Consider the following 20,961-nt stretch of genomic DNA (forward strand, 5'->3'; position numbering starts at 1 on the left):
CTATTCTTTTTTATCTCTTCAAATCTTAAACACATGTGTATTATAAGCATGACGTTTGTTTCGCAGTAGTTGCAATTATTTGTGATCACTACTCCATGAAACAAAACTAACTTTTGAAATTTTTAACTTTCAGTTTAACCGTCTGTTTTGTCCATCTTGGAAGATTAGAAAACTCTAGTTTAACTTGATTAAATTCTAGATCAACTCTTTATATTTATAGCAATAGTATATATAGCAGCCTTAATGAATTAGGGTTTTATGTGGGCATGGCCTGGTTCTTTGTGCAGTGGAGATTCCAATGTGTTGGAAATTAATCTCTGGCGTTAATTGTCATAATTGTATGATATTGAAGATAGCATAATCTTTAATTATCTTCCAAAATAGGGTTTTTTTTTTTTTTAAATTTATCAAATTGAGTTATTTTCAATTCCATAATTTGAAATATAGAAACTAAAAATGGGTAAAAAGGTTCACTGATCATGTTTGTTGTTGTTGTGATAATGGGGGTGGTATTTGTTGAAATAAATCTAAAGAAGAAGTTAGTAAAATGTGAAGGAAATGGAAATGAACAAGTAAAAGTGGTGGGGTACATTAAAACTTCCATCTGTATGTCAAAATGTCAACACAAGTTGAAAGATAGAAAGAAAGGACCTTTCAAACCCTGCCAAATGGAATTCCATACATTCATATATGCCCTTTCCTGCAAAAGAAGAGAGATGTATTGAAAACTATCATAAGCAAGCATCCCTCCTCCTCCACTCACTCTCACCTGTTACTTCATCCCAGTCTCTCTCTGTGAAAATACCCCCCCAACTGCCCCCACAATACCAACAAGTAACAGCAACATCAACAAACACCCCCCAACAAGATATGCTTTTATTCTAACATTAATTACTTACCATATCTAAAGGAATAATCCTTAATTCTAATCTTCATGAAAAAGTTTGAAGCTCCTTCTTCTACGTAATGTGCTACATCTGGCTCACTTATACACAGCGAAGAGGACCCTACGAGATAAACTATAATTTAACTCATTGTTCTTGAAGAAACGAGATATAACACTTCATAATTAACAAACTAAATTTCCTCTCAAGACATCATTTTCTGATTTGTGGGATAAGATTTCTTTTATTTGGTCGGTTGAACCAAATCTTTATAGGCTGCTAATTTGAAAAATGAAACAAGACATCTAATTTCAAAAAGATTTCTCATTCAGCTCAACAGACTTCCGCCGAAAATTTTGAATTCGATCAATCTCCCATATAGTATAACTAGCAAATTAGTAACTGAAGATCTCAGGAAAGCTAGCTATATACCTGTGAACCTTTTGAGCTGACAAAAGAGAATATATATATATATATATATATATATATATATATATATATATATATTACATGAACTTTAACCCAGTCATGATGTATTTATGAAAAGATTGAAAAAAGATAAATGAATGAAAACTAATAAGATGAACTGAAAAGGGATAGTATTCAGTGCGCATAAAAATGTGAAATATGTACATTATAAGTCTGTTTAAGGGGGGACATATGCTTACAAGAATTTTAACTAACCAAATATGATCATCCATGGATAATTTTTCCAAGGAGTGGGAACTAATTGGACTTCAACAACACTCTTCACATAAATCGGGCCAGGTTGTGCACTTGAGGTTAATCAAAAGATAATTATAATAAGTAGGTTTGAGATTTCAACTATTTCTTTGAACAATCAAAAGAAATGAAAAATAAAATAAAAATATGAATCATCATGTAAAAGTGAGGATCTCATACATGAAGATAAATTTACGAGAATATTAGCACAAATAGCGCTTCTACATAATGACCTTTGGAGAGCTTTATCACTAATTTTCAAGTGAAGATAATGTGGTACTACTAGTACATACATGCAACCTAAAAGAAATGGCTGAATTTTCACAACAATACTGAATCCCACAAGCTTAATTAAAATTCCAATCCCTCGATGTCCTCTTTGATAAGGATAACTATTGTAGTACCATATCGCATATGTAGATAATCACTACAACAAACTCTATCTGTACTCCTATTTATAGTCTAATCAACACAATCATGTATAGCAGAGTGCTGCTCATGTTTGGACTTTCTCACATTGGTATCAGAGTGTTGTTATTCTTCTTTTTCTTTTCAGGTGTTTCCAAACAAACCCAAATCCGGCTATAAAGTAAATTCCAAGAACTTAAGAGTAAGACATCTTAAATATTTCAAGATTATCAGAATTCATTACCATAATGTGGTTTGATGAGGCTTCAACATCAGCAAATAATTGGATTAGCATCTTAATTAATCCTCATCAGTTAGTGATTCTTATCTAATGAACATCATTATCTTGCATATATTGTACAAAACTAAAGAAATGCATATGGGTGACAAATTTAAGTGACTGCTTATGTACCTAATAATAATTGCAAAACATGTCAGCTCAACAATCAGATATATATGACTGGTCTACATATATACCCATACATACAAAGAGTTGGCACGTGCTGTGTGCCTCCCTATAACATATAGCTATCTACTACTATAATTTCTCTTTACTTTTCTTTTTTTTTTTTTATTTAATCCCTATTCCTCCATCGTTAAGGTTCAGTCTTCTAGTTGTGCACAAGCTCCCCTGACATTAAGGGGAAAAAAAAAAGAAGAGACTAATTGTCCTCTCTTGCATTCTATTAAGATCTGAAATTTGAAGGGCTGAACGAGAAAGGCCTTATTCTTCAGCTGTCAGTGGGCGTGTCCCCTTGGGGCATGATGACACAAGAGTCACTGTTTAGTTTCTTTTGTTCTTGGGGTAAAGACGTAATGGGTTATCAAGAATTAATTAACTCGTGTATTATTAAGTGTTTAGGTATATGCATATGCATGAAGTGAAGTAACGAGGATTTGAAAGTGAGGAGATAATGTATAGGACCCATACCATACCATAGATGCATCGAGTACTGGGCAAACAAGAGAGGAAAAAAAAAAAAAAAAAAGAAAGAAAGCTTAGCCACGGACCCGACATGTTCATCATTTCTAAAAATGAAGTTCAAAAGTGTAATGAATAATCTCTCCTCCAAAAAGATTATAATTTAAAGCAATAAGAGAGAAAAAGGCAGTATATGTGCTGAATTCCATGCAATAATCATGACCTCCCAATCAACTTCTATAATCTTCCAAATTTCATGATGGTAGAGTGAGGCATCAGATATTTGGTGGATCCCACTATTTCTCAATAAGACCTCCAATTCTACTTATATACTTTTGTCAATTTGGATGCTCAAGGGGATTGTTTTCTACAGTTGAGACTTCACAATCCTCACCAACTTAATTTCCCAAACATTATATATATACGCATATCTTCTTTCAGCTTTCAAGTTCTAGCGGACTGCCTGTGTTCATTTGTCTCGCAATTCAGGTCAAAATTTTTGTTCTTTTTAGTTCATTAAACTTTTATTAAAGTTTGATTTAGCAGCTGGGGAAAATATAAATAAATGAGCAATATATACTTTTAACATTTTTATATATGTATTTTTTTAATATAGTAAAATAAAAAAATGAAAATCTATATATATTCTCATGATTGAGTTTCCCAAAAAGATGATAGTAGAGGAGTAATTATATAGTTGATAACTCAAGAAATGATAGATATATGAGGTGTTGACAAGTGCCTTAAAGATTTGGGTCAATGGAAATGAATAAGCAAACTTTAACTTAATATGATCACTTTACTATTTCCTTATTTTGGAGTAGCTTTGTTTAGGGAGGATTCTATTGGAATATAATGAGGACTAGGTAAAATTTAATCCATCCATTGGAAGATGACCCGTATTTATAGCTTTAGGAGCCAAGGGTTGCCTGACACGTGTAAAGTCTCAGCAAGTGAATTATTTTAACCACTAAAATAATAGTTTTGGTACTTGGAGTCCAATAGGGAAATATATTAATCGGTCAAATAGGCATAGTAGACTCCATACCCGACTGGTATGCCCTGAGAAGGTGTGCGCACCAACCTTCCAACAAAAAGTTCTAGGGCTGAAACAAGTCAAAAATTAACATGAATCCAGGATTATATAGTTTTGAACCTTTGATTCTTGCCTTCTCGAATGGTTCATGGTGAAGTAGGTAAGATGGAAGATATCAAGTCCCAAGTCCACATATCTCATCGACACGTTGATTATGCAATTCATTGATAAATTCCTGTAATATGAGTTGAGGTTGTCGTGGCGGGACTTTTGATCATCCATGGTTATAGAACTATAAGGCTGCTTTGTAATGAGAGTTGGTTGACACCTGTCTTAAGTTCAAAATGACTAGTGACACGTGAACTAGAATTAAGGAATTGCTGTGTAGGTTTATATTTCTTCGACATAAAGAGAGTCCAAATTCTCCTAGGGTAGGTCCATTGTGGTTTCGAGGGCTCGTATGTCGATTCCTAAGAGACCTCCGACTTCTTTCCTAGTCGTATGCTCTCTTGCATTACATTTACTAATTTTCCTAATTATATATGTACGAATACTTTATATGCTTACACGTGTCGTTTATTCAAAGGCTGACTTATTAATCTATTATCAATAGTGAAACGTTATTTCACGTAAAATATTCTATATGGAATCACAATTCAAAAAGATTATGGCTTTTTTAGTTAATGTAATATGATAGGAATACGATGTATAATTGTTCCTAATTTTTGTTAAAATAGTAAATGTGATTCCATCAGATTTGATCGAGTTGGCATGTAAATTGCAATTACAGAATTAAAAATGGGACTTGAACAAATCATTCTCTTTTGTTTTTACGTTTCTAATTTCACTTCCTTGTCTATTGGATTTGGATGTAATTGACAATGGACATGGAGCACTAGGCCCATTCATAATGAAGTTTATTTATTTAGTTGGAAAAACATAAACCCATCCATCAAACACCCAAACCCAATTCAATGGTTAATAAGTAGAGCCCAATTTAAACGAGCTTTTTATTGGGTGAGTCTTGAAAAGGGCTGCCTCAGAATAACGCAATCAAAGGATGAAAAAGAAAAAGAATATTAGCAAATAAAACGTCGACACCTAATCGAATATTCTTATTGCAATTAGGGTTCCTTCGTACATATAAAACTCTCTCTCTCTCTCTCACGCCTTGCGTTCTCTCCTTCGTTGCTCACCTGTGCGCATTCTCGAGTGTCGGTCAAAACCAAAAGTACCAGAAAAGAAATGGAGCAAACCTTCATAATGATCAAGCCTGATGGGGTCCAGAGAGGTCTTGTAAGTTTCTACACCTCTCTTTATTTCTGATTACGTTTTCATTTCCTTATGATTCAGTTCGTGGCCTTTCCATTTTTAATGTTTATTTTCTTTATACATACTCACTGAAGCTGAATTTGGTTTAGTGGGTTTTCAATTTCATAAATGAAATCTTCATATATCTTATATCTAGATCAAACATGGGTTAGTCGGATTATACAAGGCCAAAAATATACTGGTTGGAACCATGAAGGTCAATATACTGAAAGATTTATCTTCATGCGTTCATTTCAGGTTGGTGAGATCATCGGCAGATTTGAGAAGAAGGGTTTCTCTCTCAAGGGTAACTAACTTTTTGTTATATTTAGTTTCATTTGTCTTCAGAGCTCTGATTTTGGTTCTGTGATATTCCTCTAATGTTGCTATTGTTCTGATTATTGTTTTTTTGTTAAAATTTTTAAATTGGTTATGCTAGATTCTCATCTATTTTTCCTTTGCAATCCTCCTGGCCTGGCGTTCATCTTTTGCCTTTAGCGGGGCCATCCAATTTATTGACTTAAGCAAAATTTGTCAACCTTAATTTACTTTGACACTATGTTTGGAATATGATTTGGGATGGTTTCATGTTATATGTTATGGTTGCTCTACATTTTTAGGAAGATTGGTCCTAACAAATGTTAGTTTGGGGTGTTTTACCATAGTTTTCCAAATATGGTTTAGAATTTTTGTTTTCACATTTTATCCATGTAAAATATATAAAATTCTAATTATATAGCTTTAATGTTATATATTTATAAGGCATATTTTGTGATTAATTAAAAAAATAATGTGTCTTTAATTATTATTATTATAATAACAACATTATTTATAAATTAATATTTTATTTAAATAAATATTTTAAAACCATTTAAAGCCATATAAAGAGTATTTTAATAATCTTTATATTTATTTTGCCATACAATACTATCTACCCAAAGAGAATGTTATTAAAACATTTTGTACCATACCATCTTTTCAAACATGTTAAGAATAAAAATCATGCCGTATAATCATTGCTCCTGTCCCTTTCTACTGGGAATAGCTAAAACCTTTTTTTATTTCTGTTCGATTTAGGTTTGAAGCTAATCACTGTGGAGCGCTTGTTTGCTGAGAGGCACTATGCAGACCTGTCAGCAAAGCCTTTCTTCAACGGACTTGTTGAGTACATTATCTCTGGCCCTGTTGTTGCTATGGTTTGGGAGGGTAAGAATGTAGTAACCACTGGCCGCAAGATTATTGGAGCTACCAACCCTGCTGACTCTGCACCTGGAACCATCCGTGGTGACTATGCAATTGACATTGGAAGGCAAGTTGTTTTCTTGTCTGCTGTTAATTGATTTGCTACCCAACTGATTCGTGGATTTCTTTGTTACTTTTTTTTTTTTAAGGCATGTGGTTGTCACTCATGGATAATTATGGTTAGGACATTTGTGGATAAATCAAACAACTTTATGTTGTTAGGTTATCTATTTGGGGTGATTTCAAGGGTTGGTCTGTCATTAATTGTTGAATCCTGTTAGGTTGTCCTAAGTCTTGATGGTGTCTACAGTTTTTACTCGTTTGGAATTTGTGAATTGTGATACCCTTGTATGGATGCCATAAATTTACTGTTTTCTGTTTAGTCAATTGTAAAACTTGCTAAATGCATGTTTTACTTTTCCAAATACGAAATTTGCCGTTGTCAAAATGCTGGCAGTTTGATCTATTAGAAATCCATTTCAAAGGTAATGGCTGAGGTGGCAGGTCTTTTGACTTTAAATTCTTTCTTTTTGGCCTTTAAAAGACTCACATTTTTCCCTTCGGCTGCTTCTATTCTCTTGAACTGGCACGTGTACCTGATTTGGGAAATTAATTATCCGCTGCAGAAACGTTATTCATGGAAGTGACTCGGTTGAGAGTGCAAGGAAGGAAATTGCACTTTGGTTCCCTGAAGGCCCTGTTAGCTGGTCAAGCAGCCTTCACCCGTGGATCTACGAGTAGACCTTCAGCATTGGAGCTCTTGTTTGCTCCTAGTTATTTCAGCTGTCTAATTTTTTATGTTTGCTCGTCATTTGTGAACTTGCTGAGTTCTGACTTGTACTGTGTTTAGAACTAAGCTAGAGCATCATCTGAGAAACACTTATTATCTCTATGCATTTATGCTTGTCTTTCAGAGTAGCAACTTTTGGTGTCAATTGAACCAACTTATTCTCCTTTTTTTTTTTTTTTTTTTTCGAAGCAGTGTTAAGTGTTGAATGTGTTGGTTGACTGATGATTTGAAATAATTGGTAATGAAAAGCAGGGCATATTCATAATTCATGCCATGCATTGAAGTTGGAAGACAAGAGGTTTATCATTATTAACCTTTTGAGCTTTAGGATTAAGAGGAGCGTGCGATTGCTGAAAATTTTATGCTTTAATAGAATTTTGATCGTTTATTTGAAATTTGAGGATCTAAAGAAGTATGGTCTTTCAACTATTTCCCCCAAATTGGAGAGTTGAATTGCAATGTACTTTTCCCTGGAATTGTTTTCCACCGAAATTCAGTATTGGTTAATTAATCCGAAACGATTTAGTCTAGCCAAAATTTGTGTTATACCTGAGCTAAATTTCGATTTGGCATGGTACACATCAGCAATGAGAAATACCATTCCATGTCTACTGGTGAAGCCAAACTAATAACACAGTTGCCATAAAATTAAGATAATCCAGCACAACGGACCGGAAAAAGAGAAGGCATGCAACGGGAAAGCTGGGCCTTACGATAGGCAATATGCAAACAATCCAACCTACCTGCAGCATGATCTACAAGATCTTGTGAGGTTACTGCAGTCTTGACCTTGTAAATAAAACACATGTTTTCCCTCTTCTAAAGGATCCAAACGCAATCATTAGAGTCAAAGATAGAATTTGAAAAAGAATAATTAATTACAATGGAACAGATTCAGCAACAGAAGGAACAGAAATTTTGAATAGACATTTGTAAACCCAAATAGAGTTGTGGATATGAGTAAAATAAATGAGCTTCTGTGTTTCAAGAAATAACCTGTTTCGAGATCAAGCATCTGAACGAGCATGAACGTGATGTTGACACCAGCTCCAGCGAATGGGCATTCCCAAACTGACCGATCACCTTCATCCTGGAAGGACTTCTGCGTTGAAAGGTCAAGCAAACTGAGGGTCAATATCACTCAGGTCCCTCAATTTAGTTAATTGTATTAATAAGATCATTCAATATATCAGAATTATCATTGAATTATAATTTAAATATTATTAAAATTCTTATAACCATTTACAAATTTTCGTATTGAAAATCTATAATTGAGCAAGATGTACAATGAAGTGCAATTTTACACTTTTTGATAAATATAATCTGTTTTGTTATTCTAAGGAGTTATTCTATTCTATTCTAAATAATGAAGAACTTATTATTCTTAATTCTTGAGTTCAAAAATTCCTATATTAATAAAAGCTTTTTCCATTTGATTCTTATTAAAGAAAGATAGAATTAATTGAAGCTGTTCAAACAGGTATACGTCAACTAAACGGCATTCCTAAAACAATTGAGGTTATAGATTTTCAGTTTATAGGAGGCAGTATGAAATCCATAGTAGGTGAGAAAATCACTCGTTTGATCGAGTATACTATTAATAAATTTTTATCTCTTATTTTAGTGCGTGCTTCTAGAGGAGCACACATACAAGAAGGAAGTTTGAGCCAAACCCACCCACATTAACGTTACTCATTAATGGTTGATTAAGTTTGATAAATTTGCCTTCTGAAACAAGAATTTTTTATCTTAGATGTATAATATCAATCACTTGATGTCCCTCTGACGCATCCATTATAGTTATTTTATCCCCTTTTTCCTATTACGTATTTCCATATTAACTTATGTCTAAATATTTTGTCTCTCAACTTTTATATATATACCACACATATCCCTCAATTTTAATTAATCTCAAAAAATATTTAAACTTTAATTTAATATATAAATAATTTTAATACATAATGTACTTATTAATAATTAAGATTAGATATATTATTTTAGCAATTTAAGAAATAAACTGTCACGATCCATTTTCTGGACTAGACTAATACTAGGACTTGGATCAGCATAAGGCCCCCGAAATCCGTAGTAAAACTAACTATTTTTAGCCCAACCATAAAACCTATAAATATAGTCCAATTTCAAGAAGTCAAACAAACAGAGTCCAACAATAAATTGGACTATCCAACGGCGAGTCTTAACTCACTCGACCTGTAAATAATAAAACAACAATATGGGGAGCTCAGCTCACCCTCGCAATTCTCAAAGCAGATAAATAATCAAATGGGAGCTCAGCTCCCTCATCAAAAGGAATGAATATCTCATGCATCTAAACATTTCCACATAAATAAGGTTACAACTCCAAAAGTTTAGTTAATACAACTCCAGATAAGGATAATAAACTACTGGTACATGCAGAGTTATAAAATTTAACAAAAGATAATAAAAGCAAATTGAACTTTTTTTTTTTTAACCTGTGAGAAAAAGAAAATAGGTTATTTTCAACAAGTCCACCAATCACCTGAGGAAAAATAGTTGAACAGAAGTGAGCGTTCGACTAATTGAGTAATATATTGACTTTAAATATAATTTCTATAACTATCTAAACCTAATGCATTCTTGTGTAAGAAATGCAATATACACTCATAATTTCAAACAATTCAATAATATTCGCACAAAAGATAATTTGGAGCACTTACACATCTCTGTGTCACATAAACATATATGCATATGGGAACTGATCCCCTATACAACTCTCTTGATTTCAATACTTGTTAGCGAGGTCAACTCAAGTCAGACTTTTTCTTAATAATCTAAGTGCAGGGGTCAGCGAGATCAACTCAAAGTCGTACTCACCCCGACTAATCCACATATAAGGATTGAGTCCCAGCGAATCAAGGTCCAATCGCAACTACCCATCCTACCCATATCCATATCCACACCACAAGCATGCCAACACACACACAGAGCTCCAAATTACATTAAGGCAACATTCATAACAATTTTACCAATAAAATATGCAACATAAGGGTGTGCCTTGCATTTAACTACATATATATATTTATAAGTGAATGCATGAACATGCCTCGCATATATAATAATAATATTAAAATTATAAATAAAATCAATATCTACTCACAAATTATTCAAATGTCACTGAGGCGGTAGAGAAAATGAGGAAGGTTGACTCAGATCACCTAAATAATCAGATTCAAGAAATTTATCAATATTAACTCAAAACAAAGAACTAAAGAGCCTAAGACACCCTACGTTTATGCCAAAAATCTGGCAGAGTTTTTCCTCTATGTAGGACCTATTCAACCAGCAAAATAACTCAACTAACACTTCTCAATCCAAAAGGTCTCAGGTTCACAATACAACAACTACACAATGCCTCTCCTGGGCTTGCCAAACTCGTCGATTCCTGCATAAAATAATTATTTAACAAATTCAGGATGTTACATTCTTCTCTCTGTAAAGAAAATTCATCCTTGAATTTTTATACAAGGTAGAACAAATACACTGAGTTATGCACTAAACAAGTATGGATACTTGTTGCGCATATCCGACTCTGACTTCTAGGCGCATTCCTTTACAGATTGACTTCTCCACAGGGCTTTAACCATAGAGATCTATTTTGACTGAAGTTGCCTCATCTGATAATCCACTTTGGCCACTGGTTATTCCTCAAAAGTCAAGTTCTCATTTAACTCCACTGTGTTTGGTTACAGCACTTGAGAAGGGTCAAAAACATATTTTCTAAGCATGGAAATATGGAACACTTGGTGGACGTGAGAAAGGTTTGATGGCAACTCCAACCAATAAGCAGCTGCTCCCACTCTGTCTGTAATCTTAAAAGGTACTATGTAACGCGGTGCCAACTTACCTTTCTTTCCAAATATCATAACCCCTTTCATAGGAGAGACCTTTAAGAATACATAATCACCCACTGTAAATTTTACATCTTTCCTCCTTGGATCTGTGTAACTCTTCTGCTTACTGAAAGTTGTCTTTAAACATTTATCGATCAAAGGAACCATCTCTGAAGTGTACTGTATCAGATTTAAATCATGTACGCTCGCTTTTCCAACTTCTGTCCAACACAGAGGGGACCTACACTTTCTGTCATATAATGCCTCATAGGGTGTCATTCCAATACTGGAATGATAGCTGTTATTATAAGTAAACTCCACTAATAGTAGTTGATCATCCCATTGACCTCTAAAATCTATGACATATATGCGAAGTATATCCTTTAATATCTGAATTGTCCTTTCAGATTGTCCGTCTATCTGTGGGTGGAAAGTCGTACTAAAATTCAGTTGTGTGCTAAGTGCTTCCTAAAGTTTCCTCCAGAACTGAGAAGTGAATGGGGGCGCTCTGTCATATATTATTAAAGCAGAAATCCCATACAATTTGACAATCTCATGGATGTACAACCTTGCACACTGTCCGTACAGGCAAAAAGTGAGCTGACTTGGTCAAACAGTGCACAATCACTCATATAGAATCAGACCCTTGGGTAGTATGAGGCAACTTAGTCAAAAAGTCTATGGTGATCATTTCCCACTTTCACTCAGGGATGAGGATGCCCTACAACTTCTTTGACGGCCTATGATGATCAAACTTTACTTTCTAACAAGTTAGGCACTTAGACACAAAGTCTGCTATGTCTTCCTTCATACCATTCCTCCAGTACCTATCCTTCACATCATGGTATATCTTTGTACATCTTGGGTGAACACTGTAAGGTGTATAGTGTGCCTCTTGCATAATTTTATTTATTAGGTTGTCCATATCTAGCACACATACCCTGAAGCCTTGCATAAGGGTATCGTCTCTATTAAACCCAAATTCAAAATTCTTCTTGCAGTACCGTTTCCATAATCTGTATTAATTATGGGTCCCTATGCTGAAAAACTCTAATTCTGTCCCGCAAATCCAGCCGTACTCTGAAATATGACAAAAGTGCACTCGAAGTAGTTATATCCAAAATCAAATCCTGATCCATTAGCTCATGCAACTCCTATATCAATGGTCTCTCTTTGTTGTTATATGTGCCAAGCTACCAGAAGACTTCCTACTCAAAGCATATGCCACAACATTTGCTTTACTAGGGTGAAACTAAATAGTGCAGTCATAGTCTTTTAGAAACTCCATCCATCTCCTCTGCCTCAAATTTAAACCCCTCTGTTGAAAGATATACTTTAAGTTTTTATGGTCAGTGTATATCTTACACATTTTACAATATAGATATTGCCTCCAAATTTTTAATGCAAAGATTACAGCCGTCATTTTCAAATCATGAGTGGGGTAGTTCTGTTCGTGCTCCTTTAACTGCCTTGAAGCATAAGTCACCACTTTACCATGTTATATTAAGACACACCCCAACCCAACTCTAGAACCATCGCAGTACACCGTATATCCTTCTCCACTCACAGGCAAAGTCAACACAAGAATTGTAGTTAAACAGTCCTTAAGCTTCTGGAAGCTTTCCTCACACTCATCTGACCAGAAAAATGTGATATTCTTTCATGTCAATCTTGTCTAAGGACCTGCTATTCTGGAGAAGTTTTGTACAAAGCGTTTGTAATAACCTGCTAAGCTTAGAAAACTTCACACCTCGGTGACTGTAGTAGGCCTAAGCCAATCAATTACTGCTTCAATCTTCTTGGGATCCACTTGAATACCTTTATTAGAGACTACATGTCCCAAGAATGGAATGCTTTCCAATCAGAACTCACACTTCGAAAACTTAGCATACAGCTGATGCTCCCTTAAGGTCTGTAACACCATCCTTAAATGCCAAACATGTTCTTCTTCAGTCCGAGAATATACCAAAATGTCATCTATAAAAACAATAACAAAGTGATCCAGGAATAGTCTAAACACCCTATTCATTAGATCCATAAAGGCTGCTGGTGTATTAGTGAGTTTAAATGACATCACCAAGAACTCATAATGACCATAACTAGTTTTGAATACTGTTTTTGGCACATCCTCACTCCTTATCCTCAACTAATGATAGCCTGACCATAGATCTATTTTAGAGAAGTATCTTGCTCTTTGTAATTGATCAAATAGGTCATCAATCCGAGAGAACAAATATTTATTTTTAATTGTTACCTTGTTCAGTTGTCTATAGTCAATGCATAACCTCAATGACCCATCTTTCTTCCTTATAAATAAAACAGAAGCACCCCAAAGTGATGTACTAGGCCAGATAAAACCGTTATCCAAAAGCTCTTGCAGCTATTCTTTCAATGTTTTTAGCTCCGCTGGTGCCATCCTGCAGGGTGGCATAGAAATGGGGATTGTACCCGACACAATATTTATGTAGAATTCAATCCTCTATCCGTTGGCAACGTAGAATTCAATCAATCCATGCCCAAAATCACATCAAAGTCCATTACCGGTAACGGAACTAAATCTGCCGGGAGGATCTTTCTTTTTGCTAACACTGGACTGTCAGGAAAAACCATAGCCACATCTATAGCATCACTAAGAGGAGTGGCTACAGACAGAGGATGCTCTAAAGCCATAAGATTCCTACCCAATCTCAAGACAAACACAGGGAAAACAAACGAATGCGTAGCACCTGGGTCTATTAAAACACGTGCCTCAAAAAACAGACTATGAGAATACCTGCTACTACTGCATTTGAAGTTTGAGCATCCTAATGTGTCAAAGTAAAAACTCGAGCCTGTCCTCTACCCTATGATGCAGAATCCTAAAATTGGCTTCTTCCACCAAATCTGCCTCCAAAACTACATCCCCCATGTCCACGACCCTATTGGCCACCAAACTGGCTACTCGCCATGCTAGAATTACCAAGGAATAATTGGCGGGATACATTGGCTACAGAACCCTAGGACCCCATTTAATGCTCCTTGAACATAGGGCATTTCCTAGCAAAGTGACCCGACTGACCACACCTGAAGCATTCTCCTATACTCACCTAGCAGGATCCTGAATGTACTCGTCCACATTGAGTACATGATGTAAAAAAAGGATCCCGAACCAGACCCGAGCTTTGCCAACTGCTAGAGCCATACCCTGCTCTGAACCTCCTAGATTTGTGTTTAAGGCCCCCTTTCTTATTGCCTCTGGTTCTGCCATCGTAGTTACTTTGGCTGCCTCCACCCATTGTACTCATATAAGGTGTACCAGATGACCCTTCAGCTTTATTCTTCTTTGGTCTATCTCCATCATCACCTGTGTCACTGATTTCTATTTGTCGGGCCCTCTCTACTATTACATCAAAAGGCTGGTCTGGCAGCATAGTTAAGTTTGCATGCCTTCTATCCAGCCCCTTCAGAAATCTCTTCACCTTCATATTCTCTATGGCCACAACAGTTGGAGCATATCTACTAAGTTCAAGAAACTCGGTTGCATACTCATCTACTGATCCCCTATTTTGTTTTAAAGCTTTAAAAGCCCACTGTTTCTGATCCCTGAAGCTCTCTAGCACAAATCTATTTATAAGCAGCTCTAAAAACTGTGCCCAAGATAGCCCTTCAATTCGAGGGAACACATACTCAATCATCCATTGTCTTAGCACAAGCCCTAAAATATGTTGTACACATTCAATCAATCTTCTTTTTGTCAACTATAACTCCACCTCAGCCTATTTGCAAGAATCCAAAAACTTGTATGCATCCCCTGTGTTGTCATATACCCCGAGCACTAACTTCTTAAAATTTATTATCTATTTGCATGGCTCGACCCTTTATACTGGAGGCTGCTGTGGAGGGTGTGTCATATATTGGGTCATCATATTTATGGTCCTCTGCAGTCCTGCAAGGGTAGCTGCCATTAGATCGGCAAGACCTTGGGCCATATATGGCTGCTTGTCTAGCAGTGGCTGCTCTTCCACCTGAGTAGGTCTGGGTCTTTTGCCACGCTTTCTATGAGTCAACACCTCATTCTGTGCTGATACGTCATTCGGCACTTTTGGCTCTTATGCCGTGGCAGTTCTCCTTCCTCTATGCATATTTCCTGAAATCTAATTATATTAGCCTACAAAGCAAAATAACAAACTACAAATAACTGTACAATCATAAACACACATAAGCACACAAGGTAGAAACTAGATGCAAGAATAACAAAATAAGGACGAATATGAACCCTATACTTCCCATGTGACTTCCTAAAAAGACTCCTTTTTTTTTTTAAATCCTAGATGTACACTTTCCTTTGAATCTAAAGCCTAAGATCTAATACTAACTTTGTCACAGCCCATTTTTTAAGCCAGACCGACACTAAGACTTTGGTCAGCATAAGGCCCCTGAAGCCTGTAGTAAGTCTAAATATTTCTAGTCTAATCATAAAGCCCATAAATATAGTCTAATTTCAAGAAATCAAATAGACAAAATTCAACCATAAATTGGACTGTCTAATGGGAAGTCTTAACTCACCCGACCTGTAAACCAATAAAACAACAATATGGGGAGCTCAGCTCACTCTCACAATCCTCAAAGCAGATAAATAATCAAATGGGAGCTTAGCTCCCTCATACAAAGGAATGAATATCTCATGCATCTAAATATTTCCACATAAATAATGTTACAACTCCAAAAGTTTAGTTAATACAATATCAAATAAGGATAATACACTACTGGTACATGCGGAGTTATAAAATTTCACAAAAGATAATAAAAATATACTCACTTTTTTTTTCTTAAAAATTCTAGATGTACACTTTCCCATGAATTTAGAGCCTAAGCTTTGATAACAACTTTATCACAATCCGATTTCTAGGCCTAATCGGCACTAGGACTTGAGTCAGTATAAGGCCCCTGAAGCCCGTAGTAAGCCTAATAATTTCAATCCCAAACATAAAGCCCATAAAAATAGTCCAATTTTAAAAAAATAAATGGACAGAGTTCGACTATAATTTAGACTATCCAACGGGGAGTACTAACTCGCCCAACCTGTAACACATAATATCAATATTATGGGTAGCTTAGCTCACCCTCACAATCCTCAAAAAGGATAAATAAACATTTGGGAGCGCAGCTCCCTCCATCCATAGAAATAAATATGACATACACCCAAGTAATCTCTCATAATTAAGTTTACAACTCTAGAAAATTAAATTATTACAACCTCATATAAAAAATAACACATCTACTGGTATATGCGGAGTTATAAAATTTGACAAAAGATAATAAAAGTAAACTGAACTTTTCTGGTTTAACCTGCGAGAAAAGAAAGCAGGTTTTTTTCAACAAGTTCACTTGTCACCCGAGGAAAAATAGTTGAATAGGAATGAGCGTTCGACTTATAAAGTAAGATATTGACTTTAAAAATAATTTTTATAACTATCTAAACCTAATGCATTCCTATGTATGAAATGCAACATACACACATAATTTCAAACAATTCAAATAATATTCGCACAAAAGATAATTTGAAACACTCACACATCCGTGTGTTACATTAACATATATACATATGGAACTCGATCCCCTATACAGCTCTCTTAATTCTAATACCTGCGAGTGAGGTCAATTCAAGCCGGATTTTCTCTTAATAATCCAAGTGTGGGGGTCAGCGATATCAACTCAAAGCAGTACTTATCCGAACTTATCTACATATAAGGATCGGGTCCAAGCGAGTCAAGCTCAAGCTACGACTACCCGTCCTACCCATATCTATATCCACACCACACACACACAGAGCTTCAAATTACCTTAAGGCGACATCCACAATAATTTTACCAATAAAATATACAACATAAGGGCGTGCCTAATATTTAACTACATATATATATATATATATATATATATATATATATATATATATATATATATATATATATTTATATATTTATTTATTTATTTATTTATATATATATATTTATTTATTTATTTATTTATTTATTTATAAGTGAATGCATGAGCATGCCTTGAATATATAATAATAATATTGAAATTATAAATAAAATCAATATCTACTTACAGATTATCCAAATATCACTGAGGCGGCTGAGAAGATGAAGAAGGTTGACTCAGATCACCTAAACAATCATATTCAAGTAATTTATCAATATTAACTCAAAATAAAAAACTAAAGAACCTAAGACACCCTACGTTTATGCCGAAAATCTGACAAAATTTTTCCTTTATCTAGGACCTACCTAAGTTGTAAAATAACTTAACTAACTCTTTTCAATCTAAAAGATCTCAGACCCATAACACAACAACTACACAATACCCCTATTGGGCTTGTTAAACCAGTCAATTCCTGCATAAAATAATTATTTAAAAAATTGAGGATGTTTCATAAACACAAAAACTATATACAATATCAACTTGTATAAATAAAATAAAATTATTCAACTTAATTAGGGTTTAAATATTTTCAAAATAAAGTAACATAATTATATGTTATTAATTTTTTCTTACATTAAAAAAAACCAAAGGAAATTAAGATAAAGTAAACATAAATCTTTTAAATATTAACCTAAAATCAAATTAAAAAATAATATTATAAAATATTTTTATATGGTAAATTGCATAATTAATTAATTGTAAATATTTATAAAAATATTAAATTATTTATAAAAATTATGATTCAATTTTAAATAAATGAAAATTTAAAATTTTAAACTGACTATGAAATTAAGAGATAATTATGATAAATCTATTTAAGTTGAAGAATGAAGAGTGAAAATTAGCTATATATTAATTTGAGAATATGTAATAGCAAGTTATAGAGATTTTAGTGATATTCAAATTAAAATTTTAAGATTTTTATGATACAAATTAAAATTAATAGACGATACTAATATAACTACTTTAATTGAGAGACTATGAATAAAATTAACCCTCGACTTCAAAATGAAATTTTTGTACGGGGTTATAATTATTATAGATCAGAGATAAATAGTGACTAGAAAATGAATTCAAAATTGTACTACGCATATACTCAGGCAAGCACCGGCACAAATATGATAAAATATAAAGATTCATCTTAATCGAACCAAGCACTGTTGCATACACAAGAAACACAGATACATAATATAATGTTCACACTCCATGACATCATGTCAGCAGCAGGTGAACTGCCCATGAGAGCCATTCACAAGGTGTCCAAAAGCTTAGTAGGAAACATCTTGTACTTTATGCAACACCTTTAATGAGTTGCACATTTATGCTCTTCCAAGCAATTTGGACAGATGTACTAGGTCCACGAAACAGCAGTGTCTTTAAGTTATTGATAGCGTCTTTTTTTTTTTTTTGTTAGATGTATATTTTTGTTGGGGGATTCCAACCCGAGATATTATTCGTGAGTGATATTTTGACCACTAAGTTAAGCCTTGTCCGACAGTTATTGATCGTTTTACTAACTATTGCACTTTATATGACACCCAATCAAGAGCATATATACGCCCACACATGCAATATGGAAAGATGGATAAGGAACACCAAGCATATACATTTTAAACTACAACTAATTGGTTATTATACTGGCTATTAATTCAACTAAAAATCCTTAGATTACTTAATGCATAAGAATTACTAAGCATCTTATCCAAAGGAAGGAAAAGAAGGGATTAAAATTTAAAATATCATGAAGAAGACTGAGTGGGATTCCATAAGGATGCATTATAGCATACCAGAACATGGTAAGTGGGAAGCAACTAAAACAACTTCCATGATGAGCAGATACAAAAGTATCAAAATCCCTGCACTTGAGGAAATTGACAAGAATAGATTGTGGGTACCTTCCAGGTTCTTAATTCCCAGTTATGAAGAAGCAATACACCACAATACCGTCACATTAACATACTATCGCAAAACCTAAATGCAAAATTTCAACTTTGCTCAGATTACATATATCAGAAACTGTGACATCAAAAAGGCTCCAGAACCCTGCCAACAAATCTGAGGGAGAAGTTACTACCAACACGAGCTTCAAAGTTCAAATTATAGCCCTAACTGAGAACACCAAGAACATCTACAATATCCATCTATGAAGTAAAACTTCAAGAACCCTAAAGATCTAAATGCACTTCTGTTAAGTTAGCTTTCCAGGGAATTTAACCCCTTCCAAAGTTGACAATACTGCAATATTATCATTCAAACAAAGTATCTGTTAATCCTATATTTCAGTGTTTCAGTGCATCCAGACATTAGAAAAACCACAGTAACTAGAATCCAAGCATCGCTCAAGCAGAGACACAAGGAAGGTGATTCAGAACAACTTCAATCAAGTTGCCTTAAATTACAAAGCATAAAGTTAACCCCTCTACATACGCTTGTAACAAAATAAAGCTACATTCTTCCAAAATTAGGCTGCAACTAATCAAGCTTCATAGCTTCCTAATTACTCATTAATCACAAGGCAAGTAGCTAATGCAGGCCGCATTTCCAAAAGAATCGCTCCAGCACCAGCAGCCAAGTCTGCAGGATCAACCAAATACTACGTCTCCGGAGAAGGTATTCTCTTGGGCTTCTACTTATTCTCTGAGAAGGCCTTGGCAAAGGCCTCAACAATCCGCTGCTGTGACTCTAGAATCCTCTCAGTACGCTTCATCTCCATCTCCATCCTCACGGTCTCGATCTCCCTAGCCATCTCCATTTTCATCTGCTCCATCCTCACAAACCCATCTCCCAGCACCTTTTTCGCGGTCACCATATCCTCCATTGGTTCCCTCTCCCTCTTCTTTCCCGTTTCATCAGACCCCCTCAAAACTCTACTTCTCCCCAACCCAGTTCCGGATGCTGACCCAGCTCCAAAATTAGTTTTCGGACTGGAATTAGAACTCAAATTAGGGTTGAGGCCATACTTGTTATCAACTTTAGCATAGAACTTGGGTCCTGGTTGGGCTATACTAACTACGGTGGGTATTCTAATTCTAAAACCACTGGCAACACTAGCACCAAAACCACTCCCACTCACATTGCTGCCGGTGTTTCCTCCAATTCCATTACGATACAGCTTATGAATGCTCCTCGTATTCATAATAGTATTACCATTCCTATGATTCTCCATATAGAAACCTTGATTTTCATCATCCTCCTCATTTTCGTCCTCATTATCATCCCCATCGCTCTCCGAATTACAATCCACTTTAGCCTGTGGGCCTTTTTCCATGGCATCCATACGTTTAAAATGTACCCAAGAAGAAGAGAATCTCGAAACGGGCATGGATCGTGCCCTCTGGATCTCGGTTCGGTAACGCTTGCGGAGCTTCTCCATCTTATGGCGGCACTGCACCGCAATCTTCGGCGGGGATGCAGCTGGGCATCGGCGAGTAACGGCTTCAGCTACTTCTTGCTAATGATTGGCCCTAAGGTTGCCACGACGGAGAGTGTACCATTTGTCGCAGTAGGCATCGATCAGGGCAACCGTTTCATCGTGGGACCAACATGGTGGTGGGAGACGGCGTGGATTGGTGGAAGCCTGCGGTGGCGCAGGAGCGCTGGTAGTGGATTGGATGGGAGGGTAGAATCTAGGGGGGGCGGAGATTCAGCTGCAGGGGCGGACATGGGTAGGGCGTAAGTTAAGGGCAGCGACGGTGAGAGTTGAGGAATGGAGAGGAAAGATGGGTGGAGAAAAAAGAGAAGCTGCAAGCGTTAGCGAAGGAGGGATATTGGTGGTGGAGAAAAGATAAGAAAGGGTTAGGGCTGAGGAA

General features: G+C 35.4%; 1 protein-coding gene and 1 pseudogene across 1 annotated transcript; one reads left to right on the forward strand and one right to left on the reverse strand.

The window, feature by feature from the left end:
- Positions 1 to 5,004: 5,004 nt before the first annotated feature.
- LOC110663947 (nucleoside diphosphate kinase B) lies at positions 5,005 to 7,488 on the forward strand. The gene is made up of 4 exons (XM_021823451.2): positions 5,005 to 5,269; positions 5,543 to 5,591; positions 6,362 to 6,593; positions 7,153 to 7,488. Exons 1-4 carry the CDS (start codon positions 5,219 to 5,221, stop codon positions 7,265 to 7,267), a joined length of 447 nt encoding a protein of 148 aa, XP_021679143.1. The 5' UTR covers positions 5,005 to 5,218; the 3' UTR covers positions 7,268 to 7,488.
- An 11,857-nt stretch (positions 7,489 to 19,345) lies between these two features.
- Positions 19,346 to 20,961, reverse strand: LOC110663948 (protein FIP2-like; annotated as a pseudogene).

The sequence above is a fragment of the Hevea brasiliensis genome, chromosome 9, assembly GCF_030052815.1.
Source record: "Hevea brasiliensis isolate MT/VB/25A 57/8 chromosome 9, ASM3005281v1, whole genome shotgun sequence".
In the NCBI taxonomy this organism is placed as follows: domain Eukaryota; kingdom Viridiplantae; phylum Streptophyta; class Magnoliopsida; order Malpighiales; family Euphorbiaceae; genus Hevea; species Hevea brasiliensis.